Source organism: Hyperolius riggenbachi, chromosome 12, assembly GCF_040937935.1.
Source record: "Hyperolius riggenbachi isolate aHypRig1 chromosome 12, aHypRig1.pri, whole genome shotgun sequence".
In the NCBI taxonomy this organism is placed as follows: Eukaryota; Metazoa; Chordata; class Amphibia; order Anura; family Hyperoliidae; genus Hyperolius; species Hyperolius riggenbachi.
The window spans coordinates 101,252,920-101,274,682 of NC_090657.1; the positions used below are offsets into that span (position 1 = coordinate 101,252,920).

Consider the following 21,763-nt stretch of genomic DNA (forward strand, 5'->3'; position numbering starts at 1 on the left):
GACTGGTCTAGGAAGCTAGCTTTTGGAGTGCCACAGCAGAGCTGATCAGGAGGAATCTGATGCAACTGTAAGGCTTCAGGGGGCTGGAAGAAACCCCAGTTGAGTAAAGGCTGGTGCACACCAGAGCGGTTCTGGAGCGTATTTTAAAACGCTTGGCTAATGTATTTCAATGGGTTGGTGCACACCAGAGCTGTTTGTTTTTTCCACAAACGTAAACTCGGGGGCTGCAGCATTTTTTTCCCCACAATCCTTCAGGGCAAAGGTGAGACGTTGCTCCTCACAGGAACAGACAGCACTTCCCCTATAAAAAAGTCACATGGTTAGTCCACCCACAGTGCTGTTTGTTCCTGCGTCCAGGCAGGTCGGCATCTCCCCTCTGGGTGAAGCCTGTGTGCTGGGCTGCAGGTGGATCCTTCTGGGTGGCTGAGACTGTGGTACTGAGGCAGTCTGGCCATGCGCCCCAGGCTGGATCTTTACTGGGGTTTGCCTACCTTTCTCTCCCGCTGCCAGGGAGAGCAAGTGTGGAAGGCGTGGGTTCCCCTTGGCGGCCTTGCGGCAGAGGAGCAGGACGGAGGTAAGCCAGAGGCCATGTGCAGCGTGAAGCGCATTGCGGCCATTAGGACGCTTGGCCGCGTCCGGATGCGTAATTTCCGGCGGGTATGCCGAATGTAGCAAATTGTAGAGCTGGTTCATTACTCCTTCTGAACCTCCGGTCCACCCCTCATCCAATTGTGGCAGGCCGGATATGTTTTAAAAGGGAGGCTGCGCAGGCCTGTTTGCACTGTTGCTCAGAGGGAGTTTGGTCCTGCGCTGGACATGAAAGTTTGGAGACATGTCAGACGCTGAGAGGATTGAGAGCAACCAGGCCGCCCAGAAGGTGAGATAATGGCTTCTCTTTCTGGGCTAAAGGTGCTAAAGCTGTACAGAGTTAAATGCCTTGTTGGTTTTGTTTGCAGGCCAAAACTGAGGCCGCTGCTAAATATGCTGAGGCTGCTGCTGCAGATAAGCATAGGCTCCCTCCTAATTATAAGAGATGCCCTTTGTGCAATGTTAAGCTAATGTTGCCCTATGCAAAGACTCTGTCAGTTGTGCATAGAGAGGGTTATGAGGGAGGAGCCGGGTCACTCTGTTCAGAATACATTGAGAAAAGGCAGAAAGTGGACTTCTGACAAGTCCGGGAAAAGGGGCTTTAACCTCCTGAGCGGTCTGGACGAGCTCAGCTCGTCCATCACCGCCGGAGGCTGCCGCTCAGGCCCTGCTGGGCCGATTTTTATCAAATAAAGTGCAGCACACGCAGCCGGCACTTTGCCAGCCGCGTGTGCTGCCTGATCGCCGCCGCTCTGCGGCGATTCGCCGCGAGCAGCGGCGAAAGAGGGCCCCCCTAGCCGCCTGAGCCCTGCGCAGCCGGAACAAAAAGTTCCGGCCAGCGCTAAGGGCTGGATCGGAGGCGGCTGACGTCAGGACGTCGGCTGACGTCGATGACGTCACTCCGCTCGTCGCTATGGCGACGATATAAGCAAAACAAGGAAGGCCGCTCATTGCGGCTTTCCTTGTTTATTCTGGGCGCCGGAGGCGATCGGAAGATCGCCTCCGGAGCGCCCTCTAGTGGGCTTTCATGCAGCCAACTTTCAGTTGGCTGCATGAAATAGTTTTTTTTTTATTTAAAAAAAAACCCTCCCGCAGCCACCCTGGCGATTTAATCAGAACGCCAGGGTGGTTAAATATAAAGCTCCGAAAACCCAGTCAAAATCCCAATGACTCGTGTAAGGCAGTGGGGGGAGGCTAAGATGCTTCTCTCTCAGGTGGGCAAAAAGGGGAAAAAGGCCGTTTATTTGCCGAACAATAAAGTTTGGTTACCAAATACTTTGCGCTCCATCCATCGTCAAGATTTGTGGTCTCAAAGGCCCCAGGAGATCCCACTCTGTTTCCAGAAATTTTGAGTATATTGCAAAACATGCTAAAACAGAATGTATTTTATCCTGTGCCGGATCAAACAATCCGAAACAGTCTGTATGCATGTTGGATTATTAGGGCTCTGTACAAATTAACAAGCTGACACATCATTGCATTCCAGCGGTGTGTAGCTGCTAAGGGTAACAGTGGTTAATTTGCATATAGTCAGCAGTGATGCACTGGGAGACATCTCAAGCTCACTCCAACCTGAATTATTGCAAATTCTTTCTGTTTTAAGAAAGCAAACTTTTTTGCTTTTCTTAGCATTTTAGTAAGGGGGCTTTTAGGACCATTGTAGCCTCTTACACACTCTGAGTTCTGGGTCACCATGAGCTTGCTGGTTAGTCTGTATCCTGTGCCAGTAAAGGAACAAAAGCAAAGCTTCTGTTTCACTATTTTTGTAGTAAAAAGTCGTCGGGCAAGTTTCGCCTGATTCTGAACCTAAAAAGACTTAACCTGTTATGAGACAGAAAAAGTTCGGATGGAATCCATTTTTTCAGTAAGGGAGCTACTGTTTCCAGGGGCCTTTATGGCATCTCTCGATCTAAGAGATGCATATTGGCATTCACCAAAAATCGCAAAAATTCCTAAAATTTGCAGTTGGAGAAAATAGGAGGGTAGAACACTACCAGTTTGTTTGCCTTTCGTTTGGAAACACTTCTGCCCCAAGAGTGTTCACAAAGATGCTGGGAGAAGCATTGATTCCGTTAAGAGAGCAGTCGATTTTAATCATTCCGTGTTTAGACGACTTGCTTATTCTCGGAAGTTCAGCAGATCAACTGACAAACCATTTAAATCTGGTATCGGAACATCTCCGATCCCTAGGTTGGATTATCAACCTAGAGAAGTACTCTTTGATTCCAAGTCAGAAAACGCCTTTTCTAGGCATGCTAGTGCATTCATTAAAACAGAGGATTTTCTTTCCTCCGGAAAATATCCTAAAGATAAATTTGGCAGTGAAATCATTACAGAGGGAAGACAAGGTTTCCCTAAGGATGATTTTGTCTGTGCTGGGATTGATGTCATCCACAATGGTGGCAGTACCCTGGGCACTGGCGCACGCCAGGAAGTTGCAGAGTTTCCTTCTAGGAAATTGGGACGGTCGTCCATAAACATAAGATTTCAAAGTCACAATTCCTCAAACTGTGGTGTTGTCTCTGCAGTGGTGGTTGGAGGAATCCAACCTTGTGAAAGGAAGGCTTTGGAAGGAGCCTGTAGACAAGGTAATTACTACGGATGCAAGCGCTTGGGGCTGGAGAGCTCGTATAGCTCACAGAGCCTTTCAAGGGAAGTGGACAGAACTGGAGTCTGAGGTCATCCAACTGGAGGGAATTAAGGGCAGTAAAGCGGGCCTTATTTCAGGCGCGATCGATACTGTCACAGTCCAATGTTCTGATCCACTCTGACAATGTTACGGCAGTAGCGTTTTGTCAACAAACAGGAAGGCACGAGATCCCTGTTGTTGCAAGAAGAAGGGGAGGAGATCTTGTCCTGGGCAGGAAAGAATGTGTTATCCTTGAGAGCTGTTCTTCTCGAGGGAAAACTCAATATAGAGGCAGACAAACTGAGCAGAAGCAGGATTCTGTCATCAGAGTGGTCTCTAAACAGAGAGAGGTGTTCCCAGACATCACAAAACGATGGGGAACACAGTCAATCGATCTGTTCACAACAGAAGATCATGCCCAGATTCAGAGTTTCTTCTCCCTCAATCCAAAAAAGCATATATCTGGGGGTGACTGCATTCATTCAGGAGTGGAACTTTCCACTTCGGTATGCATTTCCTCCTCTCAATTTGATTCCTGCAGTTATCAACAAGAGGTTGTCAAAATCTGATTTTGATTGCACCTTAGGGGGCCCTTGGAGACTTCCTTGCAGGCCAGATCTGCTGCTGCAAGGGAACCTGTGGCATCCACATCCAGGCAGATTGAATCTGTCAGTCTGGATCCTTACTCAAAAATTGGGAGTATCTGACAAGGCAGACTACATTGATTGGTATCCGTAAAGAAGTTACTAGGAAGATTTACTTGAAATGCTGGAAAACTTTCCATCTTCGGCTGTCCGGCTTTAAGTTTGATAGCCTGTCAGTTCCAGCAGTCCTGGATTTTCTTCAGGAGGGTTGGGATAAAAATGTTTCTGTAAGTACGCTTAAAGTGCAGATTGCTGCTTTATCTGCTTTTTCAGTTATCCCCTTGTCTTCCTCTCCTTTTGATAGTAAGGTTTCTGAAGGCTTTTTCTAGGAAACTGCCAGTTTATAAACCATATGTTTCTCCTTGAGATTATCAGGGGTTTTAAAGGGACTGTCCAAAGGTTCCTTAGAGCCTCTTAAGGACAGTTCTTTTAGATATCTTACATTAAAAACAGTATTTTTTAGTAGTCATCACTACAGCCAGAAGGGTCAGTGAGCTACAAGCTTTGTCTATGAAAAGTCCTTACTTTCAGGATACATTAGGGTTACAGGCATATCCAGAGTTTTGTCCGAAGGTTATGTCTAGGTTTCACAGGTCGCATGATATTATGTTGCCTACTTTCTGTGTGAATCCAAAGTGTGGAAAAGAGAGGATTTTTCACTCATTAGATGTTAGAAGATGTGTTCTGGAATATTTGAACAGAACTGCAGATGTCAGGAATACAGATTCTTTGTTTTATTTTCAGGGAAAACTGTAGGTCAGAGAGCTTCTAAATCTACTATAGCTAATTGGATTAGGTTAGCTATTATAGAAGCTTACAGAGTTATGGGAAGTGAGGCTCCTGCCTCATTTAAAGCGCATTCTACTAGAGCTAGGGCAGCTTCTTGGGCTAATAATGCAGGGGCTTCGCCTGAGCAAATATGTAAGGCAGCAACGTGGTCAAGCTTTTCTACGTTCATCCGTCCTTACCGAATTGATGCAATGTCTGCACACGACCAAGCGTTTGGTAGAAAGGTTCTCCAAGCAGTGGTCCCACCCTGAGGTTGTATTACTTGTTAATCGTCTCACCTTTGCCCTGAAGGATTGTGGGGAAAAAGCAGAGTTAGTACCTGCTAACGATGTTTTCAACAATCCTTCAGGGCAACGATCCCACCCGGGTGTTAATTGTCTGTGTCTGATAGTTGCACGGTTATGGGTTAGTGGAATGTTCACCTGTCGGGTACTTGGCTAAACGCACTGAGGGTGGACTAACCATGTGACTTTTTTATAGGGGAAGTGCTGTCTGTTCCTGTTCCTGGGAGGAGCAACGTCTCACCTTTGCCCTGAAGGATTGTTGAAAACATCGTTAGCAGGTACTAACTCTGCTTTTTTTAGATTTCTGAGGCGTTTCTGCCTCAATGTTAAAGTATAGGAAAGTGAAAAACCGCTCTGAAAAACGCCAGATCAGAGTGGTTTTCCAGGCGTTTTACAGTAGCTGATTCAGTAACAGCATTACTGTAACAATATGACATCTGCTACACAAAAACGCTAGGCATGTTTAGAAAACCTCTCTAAACATGCCTAGAATCGCTCTGAAAATCTGCTTCAAAAACCTAGTTTTTGCGGATCTGCTAGAGGGTTTTTGGTGTGCACTGGGCCTATAATAGAACTTGTGTGAGAGGGATATGGAGGCTGACCTATTTATTTAGTTTTAAATCATACCAGTTGCCTGGCAGCTCTGCTGATCCTCTACTTAAAGGGAACCAGAGAGGTTGGGGGGAAGCTTTTATACATACCTGGGGCTTCCTCCAGCCCCATACGCACGGATCGCTCCCACGCCGCCGTCCTCTGCTGCCTGGATCCGCCGGTACCGGGTCCAGTCATTGCCGCCAGTCGGCCAGCAGACGTGGCCAAATGTCCGCATCACACGGGGCTCCCTCCATACACATACGCATGAGGCTGCCTACTGCGCAGCCTCATGCGTACGAGTATGGAGGGAGCCCCTGTGATGCGGACAATTGTCCGCGTCTGCCGGAAGTGACGGGACCCGGTACCGCCGATCCAGGAAGCGGAGGATGGTGGTGTGGGAGCGATCCAGGCTTATGGGGCTGGAAGAAGCCCCATGATGTATAAAATCTTGTTCTATGTTTTCAGCCCGTTCCTCTCTGGTTCCCTTTTTAATACTTTTAGCCATAGATACTAAACAAGCATGCAGATGAAATGATTCTGACAAATATCTGACAAGATTAGCTGCATGCTTGATTCAGATGTGTGATGCAGACACTGCTGATGCCAGAATGATCAGCAGGACTGCTACACAACTGGTATTGTTTACAAGGAAATAAATATGGAAGCTCTAAAAGCCTTTCACTTTAGGTTCCTTTTTAATCAGAAAATTGTAGCCCAACGTGTGTGTGTGCGTGCGCGTGTGTGTTCTGATAAATATGCTCTTCTTCCTAGAACCTGGATGATGCAGTATTTGCAAAAAGACATGCCAAGTTAGAGCTGGATGAGAAGAGAAGAAAAAGGTGAGTGTTAAAGCACCACTATCGCAAAAAACAGTAGGCAGTTAAAATCTGACAACCGAGAGGTTTTGGGCCAGTCCATCTCTTCCTGGGGGATTCTCAGGGTTTTCTTTGTTTTTGAACAGCAGTTTAACTGCCAAAATAGTAAAATACCAGCCAGCCTCCCTACTCCCTTGCATACTATTTTGTCATGTATGGCCATACTCCGCCTGTGCAAGTACAACTGCGCCTGAGCAGCTCCATGCTACTGTGTAGGTTTGGCTGTACTCTCACAGGCACAGTACAGCTGTGCTAATGCACAAAGAGGAATGCAGTTGCAGACTGTCAGAACGTCCCGGGAAGTGGCGGTGGACTCGGATGAGGCTTTTCTTGCTCATTAGGCAAGTACTTTTTTTGTGCCAATAAAACAACTTTTTTTGTTGTTGTTGTTGTATTACATACCAAAAATATTGCGCTCACAACGGCTCTAAAAATTTAACTTGGGTTTTCACTAAGCCCAATCTTTCTAGACTGGGAAGTATAGATGTTGTGTATATGACTAATCTATATACTGTATTGTGACTCCCAATAGGTGGGACATACAGAGGATCCGTGAGCAGAGAATTCTGCAGCGCCTGCAGCTAAGGATGTACAAAAAGAAGGGCAGTCAGGAGAGTGAGCCAGAGGTCACCTCTTTCTTCCCAGAACCTGATGATGGTAGGTTGAGCTTATGCCACTCTGGATCAGTCACTGGCGTCTTTAACCACCCTGGCGTTCTATTAAGATCGCCAGGGCAGCTGCGGGAGGGTTTTTTTTAAATTAAAAAAAAACTATTTCATGCAGCCAACTGAAAGTTGGCTGCATGAAAGCCCACTAGAGGGCGCTCCGGAGGCGTTCTTCCGATCGCCTCCGGCGCCCAGAATAAACAAGGAAGGCCGCAATGAGCGGCCTTCCTTGTTTTGCTTACATCGTCGCCATAGCGACGAGCGGAGTGACGTCATGGACGTCAGCCGACGTCCTGACGTCAGCCGCCTCCGATCCAGCCCTTAGCGCTGGCCGGAACTTTTTGGTTTGGCTACGCTGGGCTCAGGCGGCTGGGGGGACCCTCTTTCGCGGCGGATCGCCGCAGAGCGGCGGCGATCAGGCAGCACACGCGGCTGGCAAAGTGCCGGCTGCGTGTGCTGCTTTTTATTTCACTAAAATCGGCCCAGCAGGGCCTGAGCGGCAGCCTCCGGCGGTGATGGACGAGCTGAGCTCGTCCATACCACCCGGCTGGTTAAAGCCAATGGGTACCACGTTAAAAATAAAAAAGTCAGATACTCACCTAAGGAGAGGGAAGGCCCGGTCCTAATGAGCCTTCCCTCTCCTCTCCCGGTGCCCTCGGTGCTGCGCTGGCTCCCCCGTTCGCGTCCGCCGCCACAGGGACTTCGGAGGTCTTCGGGAGCACTCGGACTTCCGAAGACGGGCCGCTCCATACTACGCGAGTGCGTCATAGAGGGCGCTCGCGCATGCGTAGTATGGAGCGGCCCGTCTTCGGGAGCCCGAGTGCTCCAGAAGGCTTCCGAAAGCTCCCTTCGGCATGCGGAAGTGGCAGTATTTGACCGAACTGGTCGAATACTGCCACGGGGGATCCTGCGCGGGACCGGGCACCGGGAGAGGAGAGGGAAGGCTCATTAGGACCGAGCCTTCCCTCTCCTTAGGTGAGTATCCGACTTTTTTATTTTTTAAATGGTAAACACTCACTTTAAAGGAGTCCTGAGATGAATCAAATGAAAGCATTTAAACTTACCTGGGGCTTCCTTCAGCTAATGGGCTCCCTCACCATGTCCCTAGGCCACTTCAATCCCACTGCTGGCCACCCCGGCATATTCCGTCAGCACTCTGTTGCACATGCACACGTGGCTGAGAGCGTCCTGAGCAGGGGGCATCCTTTTGATTCATCTCGGGTATACTTTAAAAACTTAGTCACAACTCAATCACAAGCATACTTGTTATATCTCAGGCTGCACAGTTGCTAATAATGCAGACCCTGATGATGGGCATATATGACAGTCAAGTAGACACAGGAGTATGCTCTGTACTTGCTGACTGGACAAACTGCCTCTGTCCATTTACTAAAGCATGAAAGGCATTGTATAGGATGTCGGAGAGGGTGAGTAATCATACATAACTGATGGCTATCACATTTGAAGTTTCTGTGGTTTTAGTAACAGAATTAAGGGACACAACAGGAGCAGAGCATACAGCTGTGTCAGCCTGAGCATTTGTCCTATGAGCCCGCCCAGCGTCTGTATTAATAGTAATAGTGCAGTGGGGAAATTACAGGTTTGCTTGTCTGGTAGCTTGAACATTGCAGCAACTGGAAGATACAATCAGATTAAAGGACCACTGTAGTGAGAAGAATATGGAGGCTGCCATATTTATTCCCTTTTAAACAATTCCAGTTGCCTGGCAGTCCTGTTTGGCTGCAGAAGTGACTGAATAACACCAGAAAGAAGCATGCAGCTAATCTGAAAATATTGTCAGAAACCCCTGATCTGCTGCATGCTTGTTCAGGGTCTATGGCTAAACGTATTAGAGGCAGAGGATCAGGACAGCCTGGCAACTGGCATTGGTTAAAAGGAAATAAGATGGCAGTCTCCATATATCTCTCACTTCAGTTGTCCTTTAAAGGAGCTGAGGATGATGTAATCAAAATTCTCAAGCTATGTACACATACTGGTATTTTGCAGTTGTCAAAGTTGAAATTCTAGCTCAAGTACTGGCACCTTCTTCTTCTGTAGTGTGATGTGAAGGTCCCTACACACACTATTACTGTCCCTAGGGTGATATTGCAAGGCTGGGGCTGTGCAGTTACATCGCTCGCTTGGGTTCTACCCTATGCAGGGGGGCAGAGCGGCGCCAGAGTGACGTTTCGGGGTAAGTGGGGGAGAGCAATGCTACTGGTCAAAGTGGTTTGCTCGGACGGATTGCTGGGTGAGCAGTCGGAGGTCTTAAGGGGCTGCCATACACAGGTTGGATGATTGACACAGGCCTCCCTGGCTGAGTTTCATCTGCCGTGTGTACTGGCCTTTAGCTCTTACGTAGTGAACCGGTTTAGGTCCCCTAGATGGGGGGGCCCCCTGCTTATCCGTCTCTACACCCCCTTTTCCAGAAAACAGAATAGGGCTGCCAGGCTCAGAACGCGTGTACCATAGTTGTTTCTAATCTAGTGCCTGTACGTAGTTGTAGGAGGTGGTCACCTTCCCGCAGTGCTGGTGGTCCTAACAAATAAAATATGTTCTGGGACACTGAAATGCAAGTTTTACTTCTATCTGCCCATTAATATTAGGATGAATGTCTAAAATGATGTATTTTACAAAATCCTTATGTCAAAGTGGAAGTGGTGGTGCTGTTTACAGGAACACGATTGATGTGCTTCAGATATAGTGTTAGAATTACTGTCTTTCTATTATGCCTGTTTAATTGTTTTGGTTTGTTTTTTTTTGGTCGTGTTTTTCTTCTTCGCTACAGTGGAATCTGTGATGATTACCCCCTACCTCCCTGTTGTGGCATTTGGACGACCTCTGCCTAAAATAACCCCACAGTAAGTAGCCAATGCTGAGCTTTCCTTTTTCCTCTTAAATACTAACCACATTTTACCTTAAAGCACACCTGAGCTGAAAGAGATATGGAGGCTGACATAATTATTTCCTTTGAAATAATGCACATTGCCTGGCTGTCCCATTGAACCTATGTCTCTAATACTCATAGCCATAGACTCAAAACAAGCATGGCGATCAGGTGATTTGACTGGATTAGCCACATGCTTGTTTCAGGGGTGTGATTCAGACACTGCTGCAGCCAAAGAGGTCAGTAGGGCTGCCAGGCACCTGGTATTGTTTAATAGGAAATAAGTAAGGCAGCCTCCATATTCCTCTCACTTCAGGATCCCAGGATACAGCAAAATTAAAAATAAGGATAATAGTGAGATAAGGAAACAATAGACCTTTATGCAAGCAGCAATAACCTCACACAGTCAGAAATCCAAATTGATCCTACTGTTTCTGTTGCTGAAATGTGTTTAGTGACTTCCTGCAGCGCTCACAGGCTGTGTCCTAACTCTTCTCTCCCTCTACTCTGCAGGAATTTTGAGCTCCCTTGGCTGGATGAACGGAGCCGATGCCGTCTTGAAATGCAGAAGAAGCAAACCCCGCACAGGACACCCCGTAAATAGCCAGGCAGCCCCTGTCTAGTGACATTTATGTACTGAATTATATGCACTGTAGGTTGATGGATGCAAGACCTGAGGGGTTAATGCTGCCTTTCTCTTTAACCTCAAGCGTGGCCTGCAATGTATTTCAGACCCCACTGGCTTTGGCGTTTATTCTTCTTCTTCATCATCAAATTGGACCACTTTTTAGTGGTTTGAGTTTACAGCTAAAACTTTCTCGGAATGCTTCTGGAGCATAAATTGTCAATTTATTTTTATACATAAACTTCATGGCTTATTTGTATTGTCTTTACTGCCTCATCTTTGCGGTGCATGTCGAGTAATATCCATTCTTCTTTTCCTTTTTTATTTTTACTCCCTTCCTACCTGCTGTCCCCATTGCAATGTTTCACACTGTCCATGTTTAGAGGAACCTCATTCAAAGTGTTTGTTTCACAGCATACACAAGAGATCCTGTGTCCTCGCAATGGAAAAAGGAGACACTGTATGATGGTTGATCTGCCCTGACTGCTCTTATTCACGTGCCAAAGCATCACGACCCATGTAGTCTTTGTTTAGCAGCTGTGGAGCTTTTAGGTTGCATGATGGATTTTTGTCGTCATCCTGGGCATGTATTAACATCATTGCCTTCACTATCAGTGCTTACACTTTTTCTTGATGTGTGATCTAGTACTGGCTATAACCACATTAAGATAAAGGAAGGGGCGTGGCAGAGATTTATCGCACAGAAACCTTCCTGGGACAGTTTGTGTGCCAGGATACCACTATCCATTCTAGCAGGCAAGGGCTGACATGAAGTTTCATAAGGACCTGAACGTACATCTGTTGAAGCATCTCTGTGTTAGTCTTTGCTATTTTCTGTTTTGTTTTAAGATCTGGTACTTTTTCATGCACGAAGGCTTAAGGGATAAGCGAGGCGAGCAATTAAATCTATCTTTACTTACATGGGGCTTCTTCCAGCCCCTATATGTCATTTGGGGGCCCTCACTACAGCTCCGGACTTCTTCTGGGTCCCATTGGCAGCCTCTGAACATCACAGACCCCTAATGGGTTGGCATCTTCTGCACATGAGCGTGTGTGAGCACGCCCACGTCATTGGGAGTGTACCCCTTAATCAGGAGTCTGTGATCTGCAGGTTCTGCCAGCGGAACCCAGAAGAAGATCGGAGCTGTGGTGAGGGACACAAATGACATCTAGGGGCTGGAAGGAGCTCCAGATAAGTAAATGTAGTTTTCATTGCTCGCCTCACTTACCCTTTAACATTTCCCAGTAGAGTCGTTGGGTTTTAGCACATCTGAGACTTTCACACAATCCACTCCCAGTTTACTGGCTTGTTGTCATTCACGTTAAATTTTAGGAAATCCTTACTCCTGTTGCAGCAATACCAGGTCTTACCTTTGCAGCAGGTAAAATGGGCATGAGGCACTGGGTGATTTATGGGCTAATTACCATTAAGGCTATGGAATCTGAGTAACTGGGGGGGGGGCTAGATCTGGGAGAAATCTGATGATCATTATAGGTAAGAGGGGTTAGTGTTGGGCACATATTGGGGGAGAGTTACTAATAGGCGCAGATAGGGGAGGGTTAGTGTGAAAAGGTTACTGTGGGGAATTATAGAATATCAGTATTGTTACCAATATCTTATGGGGTATACTAGAATAACCAGTATTCTACTATTGGTCTTTCCTTGTGCCCCTTTTAAATGTGTGCTTGCCTTTGCTTAAGTGAGGTGTGAGCAGAAAATTCTTCTAAATTGTAAGTCTCCACTCTTCTAGGAAGAGAGAACTTGACCTATGAAAGCCCGTAGCTCAGGTAGATGGCAGCTGTTCACCTAAGGATTCTAGTCAACATTTCCCCTCACGTCTTCTCGGTTTGCTACATTATAACTTCTAGTGATTGTTTCAAGTGGCAATAATGAAACTGTACAAAGTGTGAGCTTTGGCTATCGGCCAATATGCTTGTTCTGCTGTATGCCGAGAGGAGGGGGTTTAAACAGTTGCAGGCGCCTGCGTTGGTAAATAAAAATGGCTATTGTGCATGTTCGATTGCTAATAAATTAGCAAACATTGGGTGGGAAAAAGCTATACACACTGGTAAATAATGTCAACTGAAAGCTTCATGTGTGTATGGGCCTTTACAACTGATTAAAGAGAACCCGAGGTGGCATTGCATTATGCTAGTGGGGCACAGAGGCTGGTTGGGCACACTAACACTAGCCTGTGTTGCCCCATCGTGTGCCTCAAAGACCCCCCTGCTCGCCGCTATACCCCCGCAGTGCTGGCGACACGCAGCGTGTCGCCAGCACAATGTTTACCCTAGCGCTGTCTGTCAGCGCTGCTCCGCCGCCTCCTCCGCATCACCGCTACCCGCCCGTGTCCCTTCTCTCCCGCTGATTGGAGGGAAGGGACGAGGGCGGGTAGCGGCTATGCGGGGGAGCGGCGCTGACAGACAGCGCTAGGGTAAACATTGTGATGGCGACGCGCTGCGTGTCGCCAGCACTGCGGGGAGTATAGCGGCGAGCAGGGGGGTCTTTGAGGCATACGATGGGGCAACAGAGGCTGGTGTTAGTGTGCCCAACCAGCCTCTGTGCCCCCGTAACATAATGCAATGCCACCTGGGGTTCGCTTTAAAGGCTTGTACACACGCTTGACTAAAGTGGGTTGAGGTGGCTGAAAACTACCGCCTCAACTGATAATTAGGTGTGTACAGTGGCTTGCGACTCCCACAAGCGATCCGCCCGGCAGGTCAACTCGCGTCCCCTCCCTGCGATGGCTGAACCCATTGATTATGCCGCTCCCCCGTCTGCAGTATGACATGACACGTGCCCCGCTCAGTCATCCCTCCACTTCATTGCAAAGCAACACAGCGCATTGTCAGGGACACAGCTGACTCACAACTGTGCAGCCGGGCCCAGCAACGTTGCTAAAGGGGATTGGGCCCATATCCCGATGGGTAAAATCCATCAAGGTGTGTACACACCTTAACATTTCAGCCACTCGGCTGCTGTGAAATTTTTCTTTGTTCTGACCGTTTCATGAACAGAAGGAAGATTCGGGGGGACAGATTCACTGATTGATAGGCCAGCAATATACCTATGTATTTTCTGGCCAATCGCCTTGATCAAACTGGCTGAGAAGCAATTGCCTTCAACATGCCCAATAAAAATCCACTTCCAATGAATCTCAGGCAGTTTATTGGTAGAAAGGGTAAATAGATGTGTTGGACAAATCTATGGAGTTGGTGACAGGGAGGTGTTATGGGGGGGGGGGGGGGGGAATCGACTGCTGCACAGCACTATACATCTTGATGCAGTATCGCTAGTACCTTATATATTTCAGGCTGGGAGCGGTCCACCATTTGCTGAATTGTGCTGTCATTGACTTGTTTTTGGATAGCATACACTACCCGGCGCCCAACTGATGCGGCGGCACGATAGAGGTTTTGGCTAAATACCTGCCCGCCCTGATTCAGTGGAGACTTGTATGCTAGGAGAATTTTCTGTCCAACACTAAGGAGCATAGCTGCATTGTGTAATCGCCCACCGACTTGGACTAGTTTATCTCCTCATGGGGATTCTGTGTTTTTTTTTCTCTTTATTTTCAAAGTTTTTTTCTAAATGGCAGTTACTAAGTCTGCCAAAATAGTGTGCAAACAGGCAGGCCATTCGGCATCTTTATATGGATGCTTTCTAGGAAATTATTTTGTAAAGCATAAAGGACATGCTTGAAAATCCTCTAAGGAGATGGACTAGTCAGATTTTTACTACATTCTGTAAGTGACATCAACATGGGGGAAAAAAGTAATTAATAGCTCATTTCATTCTGACAGAGAGATTCTTCTTATTTGTATGTTAACATTTATTTTAAGTTTTGTTCAATTTTTCATGATGATAGACCTTTAAACATGTTGTCCCCAGTAACACACTAGTGTGATTTTCCATGTCCTCTGAAACCTGCCTGAACACTGTCCTTTCCAGCCCCAGTTCTTGAGATGTAACTGTATAATGCAGGGCCTGTCTTGCTTACAGTCTGTTTGGGTTTATTAGGTATAATACAAGCACGTCTTAAAGAGAACCCGAGGTGTGTTTAAAGAATGTTATCTGAATACAGAGGCTGGATCTGCCTATACAGCCCAGCCTCTGTTGCTATCCCAAACCTCACTAAGGTCCCACTGCACTCTGCAATCCCTCATAAGGCTGTGTTTACATCTGTAGTGTCAGTCTCAGCTGCTCCCCCGCCTCCTGCATAGCTCCAGTCCCTGCCCCCGTCCCTTCCCTCCAATCAGCAGGGAGGGGAGGGATGCAGGCGGGGACTGGAGTTCTGCAGGAGGCGGGGAGAGCAGCAGACTGACACTATAGAGATAAACACAGCCAGCTCTGACAAGCTGTTTGTCAGCAGCGTGGCTGTGATTTATGAGGGATTGCAGAGTGCAGGGGAACCTTAGGGGGGTTTAGGATAGCAACAGAGGCTGGGCTGTATAGGCAGATCCAGCCTCTGTATGCAGATAATATTCTTCAAACCCACCTCGGGTTCTCTTTAAGCGTGATGTAGCTAGTTTTAAGCTGTGTGCTGATGAGTGATGGCTGCTGAATCTGACTGTTGGCAGTTGGATTAGGTTGTGATCATATATCTGTGCAAGCTTCACATTAGCAAATTGGGGAGACTACTGTACTGCCAGGTTGTGTTTTCCTGACACCTGTGGCATTCCCCTGATGCGGGAGCTCCCCCATTCAGTATGACATCAGCTGAGATGTGGAAGCAGGTTCATGTGCCTATCTGTTGTTATGGGAGCAGGGAGAACCAGATACTCAATACCTGAGGCTGCATTTCCACTTGTGCGGTGCGAATCGCCCCGGTAAAAATTTGCATGCGGATGCGAATTTCGCATGCGAGTCTATGCGAATTCGCATGGTTGACGCTGTATGCGAATTTAACCACGGCAGTGCTGGTGTGCTTTCCATTGTTTCTATGCGAATTCGCATGAAAATTCGCATACACAAACCTCATGCGAATTTCCTATTAAATACATTGTATGCGAATTCTGATGGCTCTGCCATGCGAATTTTTTCTGCACAGAAAAACGCAAAGGGATCCTGACAAATGGAAACCGTCCCATTCACTTGTATTGCTATGCGAATTTGCATGCGAAAACCGCATGCGAATTCGCGATAGTGGAAATGGGCCCTCAATGTGGATGGGCAGAAATAGTTTTCTTAATTACGCTCATCCATTTAGTCCTAAAAGTAAAATCTTATTTTGAACTTTTCTAAAGTGCTAAAGTGAACATGCCCCTGTGTACTGGGGTGCCTGTACTCGCAATCCATGAGGTCTGTTTCTTCATCCTAATTAGTATAGCAAAATAATCCCCTCCCTCAAGCTCTTGGTTTACCAGACTATCGGTGCAGTCACTTGCAGCTTGGGCTGGATGCAGTGCCCATTTACACTTGCTAGCCCCAGGAAGGGTAAGGTGGGCAGGGCTTGGTCACACCGGGCAGAGGCTGGCACTGCATCCCAGCTGAACGCTGTGCGGCCTCTTGCACACTGCATGCATTTCCGATTCAGATTCCGCTTTTTAATCAGTTTTTACATCCGATTCAGATTCCGATTTGCAGTGTGCAGGGAGCAAACTGCAAATCTGAATCGGATGTAAAAACTGATTAAAAAGCGGAATCTGAATCACTTGCAGTGTGGAAGAGGCCTACAACTGCTCTAATAGTTTAGTTTGCCTGGAACTTGATGGAGAGAATTGGACTACACTAACTAGGATGAAGAAATGGATATAGATTAAGTACAGGCACCCTTTGTTTACTATTTTGGGGTAGCGCTTTTTCTTGCTCTACAGCTAGTGGCATAACTGTTCCCATACATGTGCATTCTGTTGTCCTGCAGATGACAGCCCCTCTTTTATCTCATTGGCCTCAAGTTACTAAGCTTTATCAAACACTTTATCAAACGTTTGATAATTTACCTCATGGGTCAAATCTAACTTTGAATTCACTAAGGTGTTATAGATTTATTGAACATTTTATCGATAAAACATTCGATAAATATATAACACCTTAGTGAATTCAAAATTAGATTTTACCCATGAGGTAAATTATCAAATGTTTAATAAAGTGTTTGATAAAGCTTAGTGAATTTAGGCCATTGTCATTTGTTTTTAGATGTGGTGCTTGCTCAGTTACTTATAATTTATAAGGTCTGTTCATGCTGCAGTGGAGGCTGACCCTCCCCCATTAAATGTGTTATTTTTGTCTAGCGTTCCATCCACAACTGCTCCCACGTTCAGTGCTTACAGAATGCGGTGGTTTACTCATCTGAACAGCTCTATGTAGCATGGTTCTTGTACTAGCTGTGCTATCAGCTTGGGCCTCGTACCCTTTACCTATGGGAATCTACTATGTTTGCTGTCTCTAGGTTTGATGTGATTTGTTTTTTTTTTTTTTTTTTTTTCAGTTAAATTATATATTTTTATTTTAAAGGACGATTTCAGTGGCTTCTGCTTAAAGGATATATCCAAGCTGCCCCCCAAAATTAGATCTACTTACCGGGGCTTCCTCCAGCCCCTGGCAGCCGATATGTCTCTCGCGGCTGCTCCGGTGTCCCGGGATCCCATCCGTTCCAGATGCCGACTTTGCCAGGTTGGAATCTACTGTGCCTGTGTTAGCGCCGCTGGTGATCGTGCTCACGTGGTCTGAAGCGTTCTGCACAGAAGTATTGTGCCTGCACAGAACACTCCAGACCGCGTGAGCGTGACCCCAAGCGGTGGTCACTCAGGCGCAGTAGATGCTGACCTGGCGAAGTCAGCATCTGGAACGGATGGGATCCCGGGACACCGGAGCTGTGGCGAGGGACAGATTGGCTGTCAGGGGCTGGAGGAAGCCCTGGGTAAGTAGATCTCGTTATTTTTTTGGGCAGCTCAGATGTAGCCTTTAAGATTTTGCTGTGTAGGTCAGAAAGCATGCTTTTCCTTTTAAAGCAAACCTGTGGGTATAAAGAAAAGTAAAAGTTAGATACATACCTCAGAATAGTCCGGAAGCTTTTACATGTCCTTCAACCCATCACTGCTGGCTGGGACCCTCTGCCTCTTCACAGCTATACTCACATCCATGTATGAGCACGGCTGCACTGCCCATGCCTGAGTACAATCCACACTTGTCAGAAAGCTTGTGCACGGAGGAATAAACCAAAACAACAACGCCTGAGTGGTATTGTGCTGTTGTGCAGTCAGACAATAGGCTTCCCTCTACTGAGGTAGGTATCTAAGATTTACTTACCCCTCTTTACAGATTCACCTTAAAGTGCACTGAGCACCCAGGATACATTTCCCCCCCCCCCCTTTGACAATGAACCTCTCCATAACACTGTGCTATTTGCTTACCTAAAGGATTGGGGAGTGCGCTAGAAGTGTCTGCAGTGACTGGTAGTTTAGATTCCATCTGTAGAGCGCTCCAGGCTGCCGCTATGCCTGCTGGAAGATCTGTACTCACATCTAAGGACTACCTCTCCCAGCATGCATTGCAGTGGCCGGATGCTTGTTACACAGAATATTTGAACTTCTGGTACCTGTGGATGCTCATGGGGCAGTTAATTTAGACTGGGTGTTAGAGGAGCACCCCTTCATGGATAAGCAATGGCGAACACCTTACTTCTGACACCCTAATGGCACACATTGCATTACAAACCATTACTGAGGTTCATTGTATAAAAAAAAAAAGTATCCTGGGTGCTCAGTACACATACATAGTTTAAAATGCTGTTACCTGAAACATTAATGATTCAACAATGACCGGTCTTTAACCATTAATTCCTTGATCCCTCTGCGGAGTAGAGATGACCAACAGATACAAATCATTCTGGCTTGCAGGCAGCTTAGAATTGGGCCAATCCAACCTAGCAGGAAGGGCATTTCATTGGCCCAGTTTCTTGCCGCATACAAGTGTAAAAATGCATGCAAGCTAGAATTCCCTGCATCTCATGGACTATCTGCTGAGTATCCTGTTCTGATTTAGGAACAGGTAAGGACAAGTGGAAGTTGCTCTATTGTGGACACTACTATAGAAGAATGTTAGCATTGTTGATCACTGACAACAATACCGGTGAAGTCTGGGGACACCTATGGTCTTAGATGGTCCTTCAAAACTATTGTTTTGGGTGCTGAAAATCTAAAGTCTGTATGTGGCTTTAAAGGACCACTATGGCGGAAAAAGTAAGCAGTTCAAAACCTATAGGTTCTGTCAGATTTTGATTAGTCCATCTCCTCATGGGGGATTCTCAGGGTTTTCTTTGTTTCCAAAAGCATTTCCTGAACGGCAGTTGCCAAGTGCCGAAATAGTAAGATTCTAGCCTCCATGCCAGCAATTGGACTTTGCAACTACCGCTCAGGAATTGGTTTTGAAAAGAAAGGAATCCCTTATAATCTCCCATGAGGAGATGGGCTAGTCCAAAGCTCATCAGTTCCGTCCGCTTTTAACTGCTTAGATATTTTTTTTGTAGTGGTCCTTTAAGGTGTGCTCTTCTAGGCAGTAATGATGTGGTGCTTTGACTCTCCTTCCCAGTAGCCAACTATGGTGCATGCTGTGATAGGACTGGCTACCTTGTGAATCCACTGAGGATGATTTATTAAAGGCTGCAGAACACGATGACGTAGCAAACCCTTGCCTGGGTCATATTGAACCAAATCAAGATTTGAAGAATGTTGTTGTTTTAGTGTGTGTAACTACAATTGCATGCAGCATCCACAGCATGGACTTATCGTTAAAGAAACTGAGGCTGTCCAGATTTTATTAAGACCGGTTGCATATCTAATGTTAGTGCAGAAATAAGCCTTCATATAACCCTGCACCATGGTGCAGCAACAGGGTTATGTGCATATCGCTGCCCCCTGCTGGACAGGAAGTATGTCACTGAGATCCCCATTGGTCCACGCATGTGTGCCATATCGCACCATGCTCCCGTCGCGCACACCTACTGCGTCGCCTGTTGACTTGCATTACTGCATAATCCGTGCGGTAGGCATGGATCATGTGGTAATGCGTTGCAGACTTTGTGTGCGGAATTCCGGCTATATAGAGTTTTCTGGCGCACCTGTGAATTGTGCAAACCTTCATAGACTTGCATGGCCCTTGCGCCAGGGAAGCGTAACGCAGTGCAACACAGTGTGCAAGGGGCCTAAAGGGAACCTGAAGTGAGAGGGATATGAAAGCTGACGTATTTATTTTTCTTAACCTTTCCCTGCCGATGTTTTTCTTTTCTTTATGTGGTGCCATGTATTCCCTCTACTCCCCAAACCTAATGCAGAGTGGCGCAGAAAGTGACTGATATATTTACCTGATCTGGACACAGGATCGGCTCTCCTCTTTCACCATGGAGTGGCGCTGTAGCGCTGACATCCTTTGGGTCCGTGATTGAGGTCAGTGTTACAGCGCCACACAGTGGTGGAGGAGAAAAGGCGATCCTGCGTCCAGTTCAGGTAAATACAGTATATCAGTCACTCTGCATTAGTTTAGTGAGGTAGCCCTGCCCCAGGTTATCTAAAACAAGATAACTCTGACAGGGCAGTTAAAAGGTTAAAGAAAATCTGTGAGATTGTTAGGTGAAAATGTCAGATACTTACCTCGGTAGAGGGAGGCCTCTGGATCCCCCAGAAGCTTTCATGTTGTTCTCCCGGCCAACTTTGCAGCCATGCTCTGTCCATGATCAGGTGCAGGACACCTTGTGCATGCGCAATAGCAGGGAACCCACTCAGCTAGGTGGTAAAAAACAGAGCCTGGTCAGCTCCATGCTACTGCGCAGGTGCGAGATGTCCTATGGATGAAGGCCTTGCTCATTCATGGGAGGGAACCTGCACTGCTTGACAATAACCTTGTCGAGTGGGTTTCGGGGTACAAGCACTGGATTGGTGGAGGTGGGGAAAGCCTCTGGATTAGTCAGAGGCTTCCCCCTACTGAACAGTGTGGGAAAAGAGGCGCCCTGGTGTGTATAAAACTTGGTTAAAAACAATAAAAGCAGAAAAAATTCCTTCAGAGGCTCCCTATGTTGGACAGCTTTTTTCCAACTGGCACTTTTATTGGCCTGAGGAAGCGGGCTCAGACCCGCGAAACGCGTTGCCTGTGCTAAAAAGAAAGACCCTTTGTTTACACAAAGATCTCGTCTGAGGTAAGCCACCTCAATTTTTTCTGCTTTTATTGTTTTTAATACACACCAGGGCACAACTTTTCCCACTCTGTGATTTAACTATCTCCCCCAACAGTCCCTGTTGAAGGGGACAGGACAGACCACAAGTGGTTTTTACCACAGTGGCAATCTGTCACTTTTACTAAGGAAAGTGACTGCATCCAGGTCCATTTGGGCCACCCCGAGCAGAGTCGGGTTTATTGTCCCCATCTGCCTCCTGTGGTTGGTTGTCCTCCTTGCAACTCGCCTTTGTGAATAGAATATCTATTTCTTCATACTGCAAATTTTTGCATTTAAACATATTTGCACTACTGGGCTGCCGGTTTTTTGTTTCCTGTATTTTTCCTTTAGGGTTCCAAGACCCCACACACACACACACACACACACTTCACATTCCCCCTTTTTTTGTAAACCTCTTCAGGTTCACTTTTAAAATATTGCCTGGGCTGTCCTGCTGATACTGCTCAAACTGAAGTCGGACTGGATTAGCTGCAGGCGTGTTTCAGGTGTGTGATTCAGCCACTACTGCAGCCAGAGATCAGCAGGAAGCCAGGTAACTGGTATTTTTTGTTACAGATATGCCTCTCACTTCAGGATTCCTTTAAAAAGAAAAGAAAATGTTTATTTTCACTGAGTGAAACTCTGATTTGATAACTTCTCAGTCACCTAAGTTATGGTTTGATATAGCCCAAGGGATACAGACTATAAAAACATTGCCGTCCAAGGTTTATGGATGGCTTGTGCTGTACCTCTTTTCCATTAGGCTACTTTCACATATGATGCGGTGGCCTTCTGACGATTTCACTACTCCTGTCGCACCGCGTCACCATAGTGTCCCCCCACTTACATTGCCCTTGTGACAAGCTGCGGCAGGAAGAGGACCGTGATGCAAGGAAATGTGTGAAGTGTGAAAGTAGCCTACCGTAAATTGACAGTTAAGGAGTGCCTCCTGGCTGCTCTTAAATGCATCTGAATGGCAAAGTTTGTCTGAATAAAACAAGCATCTGCTGTTGCATGGTGCAATCACAGGGC

At 46.7% G+C, this 21,763-nt stretch overlaps 1 protein-coding gene across 1 annotated transcript in view; it reads left to right on the top strand.

Annotated features, from left to right (window-relative positions):
- MSL1 (MSL complex subunit 1) overlaps nt 1–10,833 on the top strand; it is a 31,237-nt gene extending 20,404 nt beyond the window's left edge. The window contains exons 5-8 of the mRNA XM_068263430.1: nt 6,300–6,367; nt 6,936–7,060; nt 9,857–9,929; nt 10,469–10,833. Of these exons, the coding sequence (XP_068119531.1) occupies nt 6,300–6,367; nt 6,936–7,060; nt 9,857–9,929; nt 10,469–10,559 (357 nt within the window). The 3' untranslated portion in view covers nt 10,560–10,833. The remainder of the gene's footprint in view (nt 1–6,299; nt 6,368–6,935; nt 7,061–9,856; nt 9,930–10,468) is intronic.
- Nucleotides 10,834–21,763: the final 10,930 nt, after the last annotated feature.